The sequence below is a fragment of the Gadus chalcogrammus genome, chromosome 2 (genome assembly GCF_026213295.1).
Source record: "Gadus chalcogrammus isolate NIFS_2021 chromosome 2, NIFS_Gcha_1.0, whole genome shotgun sequence".
In the NCBI taxonomy this organism is placed as follows: Eukaryota; Metazoa; Chordata; class Actinopteri; order Gadiformes; family Gadidae; genus Gadus; species Gadus chalcogrammus.
The window spans coordinates 16567892-16583605 of NC_079413.1; the positions used below are offsets into that span (position 1 = coordinate 16567892).

The 15714-nt window shown below is 45.1% G+C and overlaps 1 protein-coding gene and 1 long non-coding RNA gene across 2 annotated transcripts in view; both read right to left on the bottom strand.

Annotated features, from left to right (window-relative positions):
- The window catches only part of LOC130402081 (voltage-dependent T-type calcium channel subunit alpha-1I-like), a 281069-nt gene that overhangs the window by 124908 nt on the left and 140447 nt on the right, over positions 1 to 15714 (bottom strand). The window contains exons 6-7 of the mRNA XM_056606183.1: positions 8941 to 9289; positions 8106 to 8198 (exon numbers count right to left, since the gene is read on the bottom strand). Coding sequence (XP_056462158.1) covers positions 8106 to 8198; positions 8941 to 9289 — 442 coding nt within the window. The remainder of the gene's footprint in view (positions 1 to 8105; positions 8199 to 8940; positions 9290 to 15714) is intronic.
- LOC130376028 (uncharacterized) lies at positions 1909 to 4372 on the bottom strand. Its single transcript, XR_008893935.1, has 4 exons — positions 4293 to 4372; positions 2677 to 2804; positions 2213 to 2370; positions 1909 to 2118 (listed from the first exon to the last, which is right to left on the bottom strand). It is a non-coding gene; the product is annotated as an uncharacterized LOC130376028 (long non-coding RNA).

The window sequence follows — 15714 nt, forward strand, 5'->3', positions numbered from 1 at the left end:
GGGGAGGGGAGGTGAGGGGAGAGGAGCGGAGGTGAAGGGAGATGAAGGAACAGGGGGGAGGACAGCAGGGGGGGGGGGAGAACAGGGGGGGGAGGTGTCTGGAGACAAGGTGACTTTAGTTTCCTGAGTGAAGTGATGAAGAACTTTCGCACAGTGTCAACACTTTGAGTCATCTCTCAGGATCCCATGACAACCGCATCGTCAACACACAAACAAAAGCAACGCTGTGAATTCAAGCTGCAGTCTGACACAAAGACCGGCCTCATGTCCCGTCGGTATCGATCACCCAGAGAAGGAAGCCTGCTCTAGATCCGCTGTTTGCTTTGTTAGAGGAAACACGGATTGATCAAACTGACAATATTAGTTTGGGCGTTGGTCCTGCTTGTTTCCCTTTGAATTATTTATCGTTGCTTTGAATTCCTAGGAGCTAAATTCGATTTTTTTTGAAAAGATAGACAATAGTAAAACATTTGGAAGGCAAAACAACATTTTTGGAGACCTTGGGATTCTGCACAGAAGCTGTGATGTCCCGCCTGGGGTTGGTTTAAACAAGGTTACGGTTAACCTCAATGATGGTGAAGGGTTTGATGAAGAAGGGGTCGATGATGAAGGTGATGCTGATGAAGGGGTTGATGATGAAGGGATTGATGATGAATGGGTTGGTGATGAAGGGTTGATGATGAGGGGGTTGATGATGAAGGTGATGATGAAGGGGTTGATGATGACGGGATTGATGATGAAGGGGTTGATGAGGAAGGTCTCGATGATGAAGGGGTTGATGTTGAAGGGGTTGATGATGAGGGGGTTGATGATGAAAGTGATGATGAAAAGGGTGATGATGAAGGGGAGAATGATGAGTGGTTGATGATGATGGAGTTGATGATGAGGGGGTTGATGGAGTTGATGATGAGGGGGTTGATGATGAAGGTGATGATGAAGGTGATGCTGATGAAGGGGTTGATGATGAAGGGATGATGATGAAGGGTTTGATGAGGAAGGTGATGATGATGAAGGGGTTGTTGTTGAAGGGGTTGATGATGAGGGGGTTGATGATGAAGGGGTTGGTGAGGAAGGGTTGATGATTAGGGGGTTGATGATGAAGGTGTTGATGATGAAGGGATTGATGATGAAGGGGTTGATGAGGAAGGGGTTGATGTTGAAGGGGTTGATGATGAGGGGGTTGAAGATGAATGGATTGGTGATGAGGGGGTTGAAGATAAAGGGGTTGGTGATGAAGGGGTTGATGATGAGGGGGTTGATGATGAAGGTGATGATGATGGGGGTGATGATGAAGGGGTTGATGATGAGTCGTTGATGATGATGGAGTTGATGATGAGGGGGTTGATGGAGTTGATGATGAGGGGGTTGATGATGAAGGGGGTGATGATGAAGGGGTTGCTGATGAGTGGTTGATGATGGAGTTGATAATGAGGGGGTTGATGATGAAGGTGATGATGAAGGGCTCGTGGGAATTTTCTTAACTCAAAGTTGTCCTGAGGGTAGAAACGTTTTTGATTGGTTCAATCTGACAACCAATCGCAAGACAGGAGAGAATTGTGGCGTCGGGCAGTTTAGTCTCTTCTGGTCCCAGGGCTACATTTGATCCAGACTGATGTTGTCAGAGGGCAGGTGAATGGCAAGTGTCTGCCTTCACCTGCTTTATAAAGAGTAGTCTAACACAAGATTCTTGCTGCATAGGTATTTCGTTCGATGCTCCCCCTTCCACCCCACCACCACCAAGTCTGCCCCAGTCTACCGGTCCAGGGGAAGGCTCCGGCCCTGCTAGTCCTTGCAGGATATGTCGATTCCACACGTCGTCCTAGATCCTTGACGGGGCTTACGCCAAAGACTTATCATGTAAAATATTCTCTCTTATGTTATCATTCAAAATAAATCTTTATTCGTGTTTATCGGTGAATGAGTCTTCATGGGAGATTTTGAATTGTCAGTCATAAAACTGAAACTTTATGCATGTGTATAGCAAATAGCAACAACGGACAATGTGTCAAATCATGAGAACTTCAAACTAAAAAAAGGAAGAACACACAGCTTTATCTATATAAACCAGTGGTGGTGTCTTTCCTTGGTTATTGAAAAGAGCCAGTGGTGGTGTTTTTCCTGTGAGAGAAGGATACAAAGAATATGATTAAATGTAATAAACAGACTGTATTAATGAACAGACATAATTCTAAATGTGTACAATAAATCTCACTTCATTTATCAATTTTGAGCAACTTCAATTTCTCGGCCAGACATGAGTCGATGAACACACACGTTGTCTCGAGCACATATGGGCCAAGGCCATGAGTGGCAAGGTTAAATTCGGCCCAGTTAGACTTCATCTTCTTGAAGAGGTGCTCCAGAGTCCTCCTGCAAATGTTATAGTATGTTAGGGGGGAATTTTGATAGAGAGTTGAGCCTTGTGAATTATGAAGCTTCTTTTCAGTCAAGAGTTTAAATAAAGCAGAGAAAACTACAAAAAGTGATTATATTATTAGTATTTAAGCTATATTTTCATAATGTATATGAGAGGAGAACATGAGATGGTTTAAGATGTTAGCCGAAAGAAGAATCAAAAAAAGGGAAAGAGAAGGAATGTGTGAGAATTACAATACAATACAGTGCATTGCTTTTGTGCACTGGGGAAGTTGCCTCATCCTCTCTTGGTACACAAACCTCATCTCTGATCTGAAGTATGGCTTCATTTTTTTCCACATTCTCCTCTAAAGATTCCTTGGCGATTCGGCTAACTGGGAGGTATCTGCAGGCCATGTAGCCGATATCAGCCAGCATAACACATTCCTCTGCAAAAAATGGAAAATCTGTCTTTTTAAAATTGAAGTATTAAAATGTATGTCTGCCCCCAGTCAAATAATGATTTAGGCCACTCAGCCCTGGGACCAGGAGAATGTTACTTCAGCCCTGGGACCAGAGGAGACTAAACTGCCCCCAGACAAATAATGATTTAGGTCACTCAGCCCTGGGACCAGGAGAATGTTACTTCAGCCCTAGGACCAGAAGAGACTTATGCCGCTTTTCCACGGCATGGTACCAGCTCGACTCGACTCGACTCAGCTCGCATTTTTGGCGTTTCCACCGCGAAAACATGGTATTTGGTACCTGAAGTGGCTGCTTTTTTTAGTACCGCCTCGCTCTAGGTTCCAAGCGAGCTGAGCCGATGCTAAAAGGTGACGTCGGCAGACGGCCGGCCACTGATTGGCCAGAGAGTGTGACGAAGTCACGAGAGCGACATGGCAACCATGCTGGTAACAGCCATAGCAGCGCCGCAGCCAACATATTCCACTTCTTCAACTTCTTCAACATGCCAGCTAATAATACGAACACGAATACCATCGCATCGATGTCCTCCATTGTTGTTATGTGGGTTCTGTCCATGTGTGGGTTGCGTAGGTGTTGTTTGCGTCGCGTACAAAAATACGTCACGGTCCTTTCGCACAGCCGACCCCGCCCACGTCCAGGAGGCTGCTACCGTGTCGAGTCGTGTCGAGTCGTGTCGAGTCGAGTCGAGCTACATGTGCGGTGGAAAAGCGGCATAAAACGCCCCCCAGACAAATAATGATTTAGGCCACTCAGCCCTGAGGGCAGGAGAATGTTACTTCAGCTCTGGGACCAGAAGAGACTAAACTGCCCCCAGACAAATAATGATTCAGGCCACTCAGCCCTGAGGGCAGGAGAATGTTACTTCAGCCCTGGGACCAGAAGAGACTAAACTGCCCCCAGACAAATAATGATTAGGGTTAGGGTTAGCCTAGGGTTACCCTAACCCTAAATAACAATTGTTTTTTAAGATAAGTACAGTAAAGCTTAATTAGCTTTACTAGCAGTCTAGCTATCTTAACATGTATCACACATTTAAGCTAGCACACATGTGCTCCACTATCTTAACATGTATCACACATTTAAGCTAGCACAAATGTAATCACACATAGCTGCACATACTATGCTCTATTTCATAGAAAATATGTGATCACACATAGCTGCACATACTATGCTCCATTTCATAGAAAATGTGCTCAGCTATCTTAATATGCATCACAAATTTAAGCTAGCACACATGTGCTCAAATATCTTAACATGTATCACACATTTAAGCTAGCACACATATAATCACACATATCTACACATACTATGCTCCATTTCACAGAAAATGTGCTAAGCTATCTTAACATGTATCACACATTGAAACTAGCACACATGTAATCACACATAGCTGCACATACTATCACACATAGCTGCACATACTATGCTCCATTTCACAGAAAATTGCTCACCTTGCTCCAAACTTAATGACGGTGGATTCAAATGGTGGCTCGTTCCATTGTTGAGTTTGAAATTCGGCGGCCCCGCCTCCATAATTCTCTCCTGTCTTGCGATTGGTCGTCAGATTGAACCATGAAAAACGTTTCTGCCCTCAGGACAACTTTCAGTTGAGAAAATTTCCACGAGCTGATGAAGGGGTTGATGATAAGGGGGTTGATGATGAAGGAGTTGATGTTGAGGGGGTTGATGATGAAGGTGATGATGAAGGGGTTGGTGATAAAGGGGTTGATGATGAAGGGGTTGATGATGAGGGGGATGATGATGAAGGAGTTAATGATGAGGGGGTTGATTATGAAGGTGCTGATGATGAAGGGGTACAGTCCACTGAGAGGCTCTGGGGAACAGGAGACATAACGTTTTGGAATCACTACTCAATATCATAATCAATTTCATAATCAATACCATAATGAGGGTTATCAAATGACCTGTGGCACTGGCCACAGGTCATTAAAGGGACTCTCACCTTTGTTGCATTTGAGAATTACAGCACATTCAAATCATCCCGCCTTCCTCCAATGCCCCACCCCCTAAGCGTAGTACAAAACTAAGCGTTTTTACTGTAACGACCTCGCCGGTGACATAATGATGTCGAGTCATTAGTAGTTGAAGGTAGTTTTAATGAACCAAAACCAGGTCACTGAAACCCGTAACATTGTAACCAACGGCAGAAAACCGACACAAAACAAACCCCGGTTACCCCGGCAACCCCCAACACGGTCTCACTCGCGTGCAGGCCCCCACCCTCCTGTTCTTCCAAGGCCCTCCCCCAGCTGACCTAATGATTCGCCCCCACGCTGATTGACAAGAAGAACATTACAATACATGCACATAGAACAACTGGCATAGCGGACAACGAAATATAATGTAACAAATAACACACAAACTATTTAACTGTCCCAGGGTCGCTACAGTACAAAAGTTCTAGACTCCCATGGGTTCCTATGCAGCTATGCAGCTCCCAGGCGGGACAACGTAGCGTCTGAGGCCGAAATGGGTCCCCTAGTCGGACTGAATGGTGCGGTTGGGTGCCAACGGTCTGGAGGTCTTCCTGTAGCTCCAGAGTAGCAGGACAACGTCGCGTCTGAGTCCGAAATGGGTCCCGTAATCGGACTGAGTGGTGCGGTTGGGTGCCAACGGTCTGGAGGTCTTCCTGTAGCTCCAGAGTAGCGGGACAACGTCGTGTCTGAGTCCGAAATGGGTCCCGTAATCGGACTGAGTGGTGTGGTTGGGTGCCAACGGTCTGGAGGTCTTCCCGGAGCTCCAGAGTAGCGGGACAACTTCGCGTCTGAGTCCGAAACGGGTCCCCTAATCGGACTGAGTGGTGCGGTTGGTTGCCAACGGTCTGGAGGTCCTGAGAATCATCCAGGGGAGCGGGACCACTTGGCTTCTGAGGCCGAATCGGGTCCCCTTGTCGGACTGAATGGTGCAGTTGGTGGCCAACAGTCTGGAGGTCTTCCTGAGGCTCCAGAGGAGGGTAACTCTGTGAGTCTGAGTCCGAGATGAGTCCCCTAATCGGACTGAATGGTGCAGTTTCAGTACGCCGTGGACCACTTTGGTCTGCCATCGTCAGTCGCTACGGTCGCTACTCGCTACTGTCTGCCGTGGAATCAAAACAAACCCTCTAGTTGAGGACGCGCCTTGATGACGCGGGCCCGAATGCGCCACAAGAAGCAGACGGAAAACCTTATATATCCATGCAGCAAACAGACAGGTCTGTCGGCAAATAAGGTCATTCGGTCCGAAGAATTTTATTGGTTGAAGTTTTCACTAAATATTATGAGAGTAAAATAATTGTTTGTTTGTACTCCTGGTGGGTCTGTCTTGCATATTAGAGTGTTATTACCTTATTAATACCAATTTAACCTTATCCAAAAAAAGTGTAAAAATGCAACAAAGGTGAGAGTCCCTTTAAATAACCCTGATATGATATTGATTATGTTCTTTGATGATAAAGTATTCCACTATCCTTCTGTGTATGAAACATGATATGCATATAGTAACAGTTTTTACAACGTCCCAGGTATCGACGAGTACAGGATTAGTGACTCCTGACTCATCGCAGGCACCGGGCTGACTCCTCAGCCCTCTGACTCCTCTCTGACTCCTCCGCCCTCTGACTCCTCTCTGACTCTTCTGACTCATCAGCCCTCTGACTCGTCTCTGACTCCTCTGACTCCTCAGCCCTCTAACTCCTCTCTGACTCCTCAGCCCTCTGACTCCTCTCTGACTCATCAGCCCTCTGACTCCTCTCTGACTCCTCAGCCCTCCCACTACTCAGCCCTCTGACTCCTCTCTGACTCATCAGCCCTCTTACTCCTCTCTGACTCCTCAGTCTTGGTCCTCTGCGCTGAGGAGGCATCGAGAGCCACGGAGAGGATTAAGAATTACAACGGAGACGGCGTTGCCCGTGGTTACTGCATCCGAAGCTCAGAGGGAGGGTGGTGGGGAGACGATGCTCTGTGTGGGTCAGAAGCTTTGCTCCGTGTTGGCTCTGGTTTCATAGAGTGGAGGTTGAAGAGGAAATGTTTAAGCCCTGTGGGGAACCTGCTCGGTGTGGTGGAGGTGTTTGGCCGCGGGGTGAGTTAAACACCGAGACATCGGCTGCAGGCTGAATCTATTTTAATAACCGACTGGATCCAGTATCTCTTTGTTCGCTGTTCAGGATAATGAGCTGGCAAATATTTTATCTGTCGTCTGATTCAAACATGCAGCATTTCCCACATATATGCAGGTAGACTTAGCCTAAACACAGTAAATCTCACCCTGACATGTGCACACACACACACACACACACACACTCACACTCACACTCACAAACATCCACTCTCTAACTTTTTCCTTGCCCAGCCATGGTGCGTGCCTGTGTGCGTGTGATGGCACACATGTGTACATTTTATATGTAAAAAAAAAAAAAAAAAAAACCTGTACGTTTCAGGGTGAGTGCTCTAACCACTCAGCCAATTAATTGTATGCAAATTGGGAGAAAAATAATTTATTTACTTATCCATATCCATATCCTAATTTCTCACCAAATTGATTGTTTGAATTATTTTTCCATAAACGTATCTACCGTTTGCAGCAACTATATTGAATTGCATAGATAGTGCCTCTGCTGATGAATTCGCCAGTGTCATTAAAAAAGTTTTTTTCCAAACAAACAATTACTATTTCTAATGTTGGTACAAAGGTTAGGTAGACTATACACGATCGAGTTGGCGAATATTAGTCACAACTGTATAACAAGCATGTAGTCTAAATATCAAAGTTTGTGAGGCTTCCAACTGTGAATGATTGAAAGCCTCAGAGCAACTCCAAACTGCGCCTTCAGAAAACATCTGTTCACTTTGTACAGTATTAGCTGATAAGTACGCAGCTAATCAACGAGGTCAGCTACGTATTGCTATGTTAGCTGGAGATTTTTGGAATCGTAGCCACTAGCCGAACACTCGTAGTTCGGCTGCTGTATAGTACAACTGGGCTTAGTAATAAGTCAGCAAAATGCTAACGTCCTGACTGTTTTAGGAAACGCACCCCCGGACGGCCTTTCAAAGTACAACCTGCTGGCTGGAGTATCTGTGGGAGAGGCCAGTGATTCATAATTCCCCCTCTACCTCTGAGGAAGTATCAGGGTCACCTAGCGGTAGTGTGGAGGACATCTCCTCCACAAGGCTGCGGTCAGGGCGTCTCAGGGAGAGTTAGTCCCGGCTGGGACTCCAACAAGGTGGCCCCTACGATGTAAGGGGGGGTATTAAAGCTTTACTCACGATGATGAGGAAGATGAAGTAGATGAAGTTGTAGAAGGAGTGGGCGTCCATGACGTAGTACATGATCTCCACCCATCCCTCCAGAGTGATGACCTGGGGACACAGGGACACCGTGAGCCCTTGTCTCAGTGGGAGACTACACAGAAGGGTTAGTAGGTTAGTAGGCTGCAATAACTTAGTTGGTCAGTAGCTTAGTAGGTAAGAAGGTTAGTCGGTTAGAAGGTTAGTAGGATGCAGTAAGTTAGTAGGTGAGAAGGTTAGTAGGTTAGTTGGTGAGAAGGTTAGTTGGTTAGAAGGTTAGTCACTTAGTCGGTAAGTCGGTTAGTCAGTTAGTCGGTTAGTCGGTTAGATGGTTAGTAGGTTGGTTGGTTAGAAGCTTAGTAGGTTAGTCGGTTAGTCAGTTAGTCGATAAGTAGGTTATTAGGTAGGTAGGTAAGTAGGTTAGAAGGTTAATAGGCTTCAGGATGTGTTACATCGTTGTTAAGAGGCCTTCTTCATTTTGTTATTCACCCCAGGGTATAATGTGTATATTATATATTGTTTTGTATTTTATTGATATATCCGATATCAGCTGCATATCTGAGGAGATAAGCCTTCTCAGATGTTGCCTTACACTTGATGTAAGAGATGGCCGGGGATCGAAAAACAAATTATGTAGATAAAGATATATATATATAGATATATCCCCACCCCTCTCCCCCACCTCTCTCCTCATCCCCACCCCCACCCCCTATCTCCTCTCCCCAACTTTCTCTCCTTTCCCCCACCCCACCCCACCACCCCTCTCCCACCCCCACCCCAGTACCCCTCTCCCACCCCCACCCCCCCACCCCACCTGAAATATGACGATCCAGGCGTAGACAATGTTGTCGAAGTTGATGGCCCCCTTGTGGGGGTTTCCGCTCCCAGTGTGGCAGCGGGTGTAGTACTGGTTCCAGTTGACGCAGAGGCCCCCAGCCCCGGGGCCGCTGCCGTTGGGCCCCAGGCCCTCAGGCTCCAGCCCCAGGCTCTGGCGGTGGAGAGCGTCCTCCCGGTCCAGGCAGCAGGTCCGCCCACCCTCCCGCCGCGCCGGCACGTCGCCGCACGACATGATGCCGTTATCAGCGGCCAGTGAGCAGATGAAGGGCCGCTCGTCATCCTCATCAGGGGAGTAGTAGGGGCCCGGCAGGGCCAGCCCCGGGGAGCTGGGGAGAAGAGGAGGAAAGGAGGGTCAGTGGGAGGAGGAGTAGGGGCCCGGCACGGCCAGCCCGTGGGAGCTGGGGGGAGGAGGAGAGGAGGGTCAGTGGTAGGAGGAGTAGGGGCCCAGCAGGGCCAGCCTGCTCCCAGGTAGACTGAACCTTAAGGGAGGGTTGAAAAGTAAGGTTGAAAATATTTTTTAAATTTAAAGCTATATATATTTTGTCTTTATTGACACTGTATCACAACATAACGGCGTAAATAAAAGGATTTTTACATTTCTCTCGTCCGATCTGTTGTTAGGATATTCGCGATCTGTTTGTTGTTGCTTTTGAAATGACAGATGCTTTTGAAAACAGCCGGACTTGCTCCGGTGACGGTAGTTAGCCTGGCTATAGAGCTATAGTCTATTGCTAGATGGTATACTGAAAACGGTCAAACCGCGGAGTGTGGTTTGATGTACACTTTTCGTACTCTACGGCAGCCATCTTAACTAGGCCTACGTAGCGGAAGAGGCGGAGCCAGGCTGAGCCAACGTCGGCGCATTTTTTCTTTAATAGGTCCATGCATTTTCCACATAGCCTGCATTAATGGAGTCATTTTGTAGTTTTAATAGCTTTTTATAACTACTATGTGCAAAGAGTTCACCGTTCAACGCGGGATGTTTATTGCGGGGGGGGAGCCGCGGCGGCAGTTGCGATCGTAGCTTCTGGTTAGTGCATTTTCCGCTCGTGTCAAAAAGTGAAAATAAATAAATAAATAAAAATAACGGTGCTCCAAATATCGAAATGTAAACCAATGCATTCTGAATGGGAATGTTTCTCAGATTCTTCCATGCTACAAAGAACGAAATGTAAATAAAGGCTCCATGGTTATAATAATTTAAATATAATTAATCTCCTGAGTGTGTAGGGTATATATTCTATTTTTTCCAATGGAGCAGTCTACAGCATTGAGTAGAGCCGTGTAATAAGTAAGGGATAATGTATAGGGCATCCGTGGCATACTGGTGAAGGAGTTGGACTGGTAACTGGAGGGTGGCCAGTTCGAATCCTGAGAAAATCCACGGATGAGGTGCCCTTGAGCAAGGCATCTGAAACCCCCACCTGCTCCCCGGGTCCTGTACGCCCGACACGCAGCAAAGGTGTCTTGCTTCGCCTTGAAGGGGCTTATTTTCGATAATGACCGGCAACGTTCTTTCCATTATCCCGCTTATTACACGGCTACACGGCTACACGGCCAAAAAAATAACTTTTTACAATTTATTTGTTACCAGCATTCGTAATGTTGATCAGCAGAGAAATGGTCCGCCAAAGACGTTGAGGTTGCATAGCAACCGAAGACGCTGGGGTTGAAAAGTTACCGGACTACTTGAAGAGTGATACCAAAGACGTCATTACAGGCAATAAGTCCTTTGTTTTCCTTGACAGCGGTCAATTATACTTAGCAACGGTGAATTATCAAATATAATCACAGACGGAAGTTGTGAAGAGCCCATGCAAGTGAACGGAGCGTTCCACGACATTGAGGAGACCTGTGTAATAATCCATAATAATTCAACTACTAGCCTACTACTATTTTTTTTTGTGGGTACAAAATGAATCGTGCCTAAATCTGGTGGGGAAGCGTCCCCAGCGTAATCGACGCCTATGGTTACGATGTCCGAAGAAGTAGGAGTGTCAGAATGGGCAGACGTCTCCAATGAAAACAGCTGAAAATGAAGCCGGTATGAAGCTAATACTGTGATTCTGAAGAAAGTTTAAATTATATCGAAATTCTGTTTCGATGTTATTGAAGATACGTGTGTAGATTTGTTAAATGGTTTGAACGGAGATAAACGGTGGAAAATTGATTTGGTTACGTCTTATGGGAGTTGAATGGTGACTCCCAAAAAAAAGATAGTATTTTAAAAGCAATAAAATATTAGAAAAATCTGTATAGAATTGCACGATTCCAAGCTATAGACCTCAGAAGAATAAGTCCCGCCTCCGAGGCTCTTGGTTCCATGTTTAAATGTCTATGGAAAATAACATGGGGGTTTTGAATCATCGTACGTGACAAACTCCGTAAGGCAAGGCAAGGCAACTTGTTGCATAGTAACCAAATCCTGCTTTCCCATGTTTCGTGTTTACTCTGGGGATAATTAGCAGATTGGTCTCAGAAGATCTTAGTGGTCTAGAAGGCTTATGTAGTGGAAGCATATCAGTTAAATATTTTGGGCCTAAACCATTTAGGGATTTATAGGTTAGCAACATGATTTTAAAATCAATTCTCTGACCTACAGGAAGCCGATTTAAGAATTGGTGTAATATGTTCACATTTTTTGGTCTTCGTTAGAACTCTAGCAGCAGCATTCTGAACAAGCTGAAGCTTCCTTAGAGTTTGTTTTGGGAGACCTGTAAGGAGACCATTGCAGTAATCAAGCTTGCTAGTGATAAAAGCATGTACAAGTTTTTGCAAGTCTTCGGTGGACATGAGCCCTCTAGGTCTTGCTACATTTTTAAGGTGATAATATGCAGATTTTGAAGAGAACTGATTTGATGTGACTGTCGAAATGTAAATCTGAATCCATGATATCTGGCTTTGATTGAGGTTTTCAGGGACAGAGAGTGAAGGTGTTGGGTTACTTTAAGCCTTTACGTTTTAGCACCAAATACAATTATCTCGGTTTTGTCCTCATTTAGTTGAAGGAAATTTCGGCACATCCAGTCTTTCACTTGCTCAATGCCCTGGCACAGCAGATCTATGGGCCGATAGTCATTTGGGGATAGTGATACATTGATTTGCGTGTCACCAGGATAGCAATGATGGTCAATATTGTTATTGTGCATGATTTGCCCTAGTTGGAGCTTGTAGATGTGAATAAAGAGGGTCCTAAGATCGAACCGTGTGGGACTCCACATGTCACGTTTGTTGATTCTGATACAAAGTCGCCAATGGAAACAAAGTAATTCCTATTTTGTAGGTAGGACCTGAAACAATTTAAGACTGCGCCTGAAAGCCCCACCCAGTTTTCTAACCTGTCCGAAAGTATTGTATGGTCTACAGCAGGGGTGCCCAACCTTTTTTGACCCAAGATCTACTTTTCAAGTAGCCAACCTCCCGAGATCTACCAGCCTAGTGTCAACATTGCAAACCTACCTTCAAGCGGGGGGGGGAACCTACGGACTTCAGTGGGGGTACCATTCCGTCTGCGCACAGCACCTTCTCAACAATAATCAATAATCTTCCTCCCACTCAGGGTGAAAATGGTAGGTCTTAGCTCATTTCCCCTCAGCCATGCCAACGTTTAGGAGTGTGTAACTACTGTTGACGGCTTTCAACTGCTGTTGACAGCGCATGCGCTACCGCGCGTATATGTCCCGCGCAAATTTTATTTTATTTAAAAAAAAATATATATATTTTTTTTTTTTTCTTCTTCACCCCTCGCGGTCGACTTGGGATCTGTCGGCGGTCTACTGGTAGACCGCGATCGACTGGTTGGGCACCCCTGGTCTACAGTGTCGAATGCAGCACTGAGGTCTAGTAGCATTAGTATTGAGCATTTGCCAGAGTCTTTGTTAAGACGGATGTAGTTTACATCCGTGAGAGTTGTTAACTATCTGCAATATGTCTATTGCTAGGCAGTCAAAGTGGTCAGGTGGATGGCTTTAGTTGTGTCAGTTTCCACAAGAGTTTTAGAGTCTATAACTTTAAAACATGCCATCCCTGCCACGTTACTTTTGCCTGAACGGGGTGGTAGTCCAACATTTTTGTTTGAAGTGGAGATATTGATGGCGCGTCTGATGCCTTACATTTTATCAGTATAAAAAGCTGCAAGCTCATTGCATTTCTGCGTAGAATGGAGATCAGGTGGAATTTGTGTTGGGGGGGTTGGTCAGTCTCTCAACTTTTGCAAATAGGGTTTTTGCATTATTAATATTGGTTTTAATTATATTGGAGAAAAAAAAATCTCTGGCACTTTTTAAGTCTAAATTGTAGGCACGGAGGCTCTCTTTACAGATATCATGGTGAACATGAAGTTTTGTTTTACGCCATATGCGTTGAACATTCCTGCATTCTTTTTTCTGTGCTGTTACAGAAGCAGCTTTTCTCCAAGATGCCTTTTGCTTTCCAGAAATCGTTTTGAACTTATAAGGTGAATCTATGACTTTCAAAATTTTCTAATTAAAGTTTTCTACCAGATCATCAGCAGAACATGGGTTGAGAGGTGGTAGCAAGGAAATGGCCTTTTTAAAAAGTACATTAGAATCTTTTGATAGACTGTTTTTTGACAGTATTTGATTTTGTCTTTATGTCGGGAATAAAAGATATATGAAAGAAAACACAAAAGTGGTCAAACAAGGAAGGATAAGTCACAGAGAGATCAGAAACATTGAGGCCCTTTGTGATAACCAGGTCTAGTGTGTGCTCCTTATAAGGAGTAGCCTCTTTCACATGTTGAGACAGTTCAAATGTGTCCAAAAGGTTAAAAAGTTTTGTCAAAGTATGTGGAGATGCAAGACAATAATTTTGTGAAGTCATCGAAAAACTTTGAGTATGTGGGTGGCCTGTAAATAATTAACAGGAGAACTCTGGGGGAGCATTTTAATACAGCACAAAGGTATTCGAATGATGGAAAAGCACCAAATAACATCTGTTTCCCCTGAAATACATTTTTAAATATAGCAGCAACTAGGCCTGTCGCGATAAGCATAAATCAATTAATTGCGCGATAAATGAGCGATAATTTTTTGCCGGCCGCAATAATTTCCATTCGCACTCTTTTTTGAAATCATTGCATTATTGGCCTAATCTGAGAAGAAATCTATGCCATAAACAGAAATATTATAGGCCATTATTACACAGGTCTTCTCAATGCCGTGGAACGCTCCGTTCACTTGCATAGATAGTAGTCCGGTATCTTGTCAACTCCAGCGACTTCTGTTGCTAAGCAACGTCAACGTCTTTGGCAGACTATTTCTCTGCTGATCAACACTACGAATGCTGCTAACGAATAAATTGTAAAAAGACACACCATGTGAAGTTATTTTTTCATTTTGGCAAGTAGCCGTGTAATAAGCGGGATAATGTATAGAACGTCGCCGGTCATGCTCGTCGGTGTTCTGTTCGCCCTGTCGGGGCTAATTTTCCCGATAATGACCGGCTTTCTATGCATTATATATACTTATATATATTATATTTATTTAGCAGAGTAGGCCTAAGTAACAAATGTCGGGTTGAAATCGACTTGTAGTCTGGCTTCTTCTCAACCTGTGCTCTGACTGTGGCCTGTGCGTCAGACCATGGCAGGCTGGATTTGTGGGAGAGCGAGAAGAGAAGATTGTCCCTTAAGAGTTTTGAGCCCAACCTGTTTTGGTGCAGGCCATCTGCTCTGAAAAGATATTTGCGCCCCCAGAACAAGATGAAATTGTCAATAAAGCCCCTTCCTCTTTCATTGCAGACTCTGGAAAGCCATGTATCCAGTGCAAGTAGACGACTGAATCTGTTTATTCCCCTGTCAACTGCTGGTATGGGTCCACTGATGAATGACTTAATGTGTATTTTGTCCAGTGTGTCCAATAGATCAGTGTAATCCCTCTTCAGAAGTTCTGACTGTTCTCTTCGAATATCATCATATCCTGCATGCACAATAATCTGTGAGATTTTGGGGTTTTCCAATATGATTGTGGTTAGTTTCTGGTTGATATCACTAACCATCACATCTGGGAAGTAGCATGTTTTGATCTTCTTACCGGTTACATCCTTGATGGTTGAGTCTCCAATAATCAGAGTGTCTGGTTCATCTGCTTTCTGTGAGATGGGGCCTTGTTGGCTTGAGGTGGCGGTGGCAGACGCATGCGCAGCTCGCCTTCGTGGCGACTGGTTCTTGTTCCATTTCTGTCAGCCCCGTCCGTCCAGACACATTTCGGGGCTCAGGGGTGCACAGTGGGCCGACGCATGCACAGCTCGCCTCTCTGGCCACGGGTTCATGGTCGGTCTCTGTCCGCACTGTTTGTCTGGACGCATCTCGGGGCTCAGGGGTGCATGGGTGGCAAGCGCGTTCGTGCACTCTTGAAGTGGTAGGAACCGGTTCTTCAGCGGCAGGGTTAACTTCAGTGACTGGCTAATCCGGCTGATACATGCAACTTTAGCTTTGGGTAGTTAGCATTTGGCGTTGAGTGAACTTGTTGATTCACTTTGGTATGTTTTTTTGGCTTAGCGCCGACTCTGTGCCAGTGAGACCCAGCTGGAACTGTCTCTCTCTTGTCCAGATTTGGGAAGGATACAGTGTAGCTTTGATCATCTTGTTGTGTATTTTTCTGAGTTAGCTCTGCAAACTCACCCATCGGCACTGTATCCTGGAGGAGTCCTTTGCATTTTTCTTATGAAAATTGACAGTTGAAGAATAAGATAAAGGATATCTGATATTGGATTGGATAATATTAAAGAT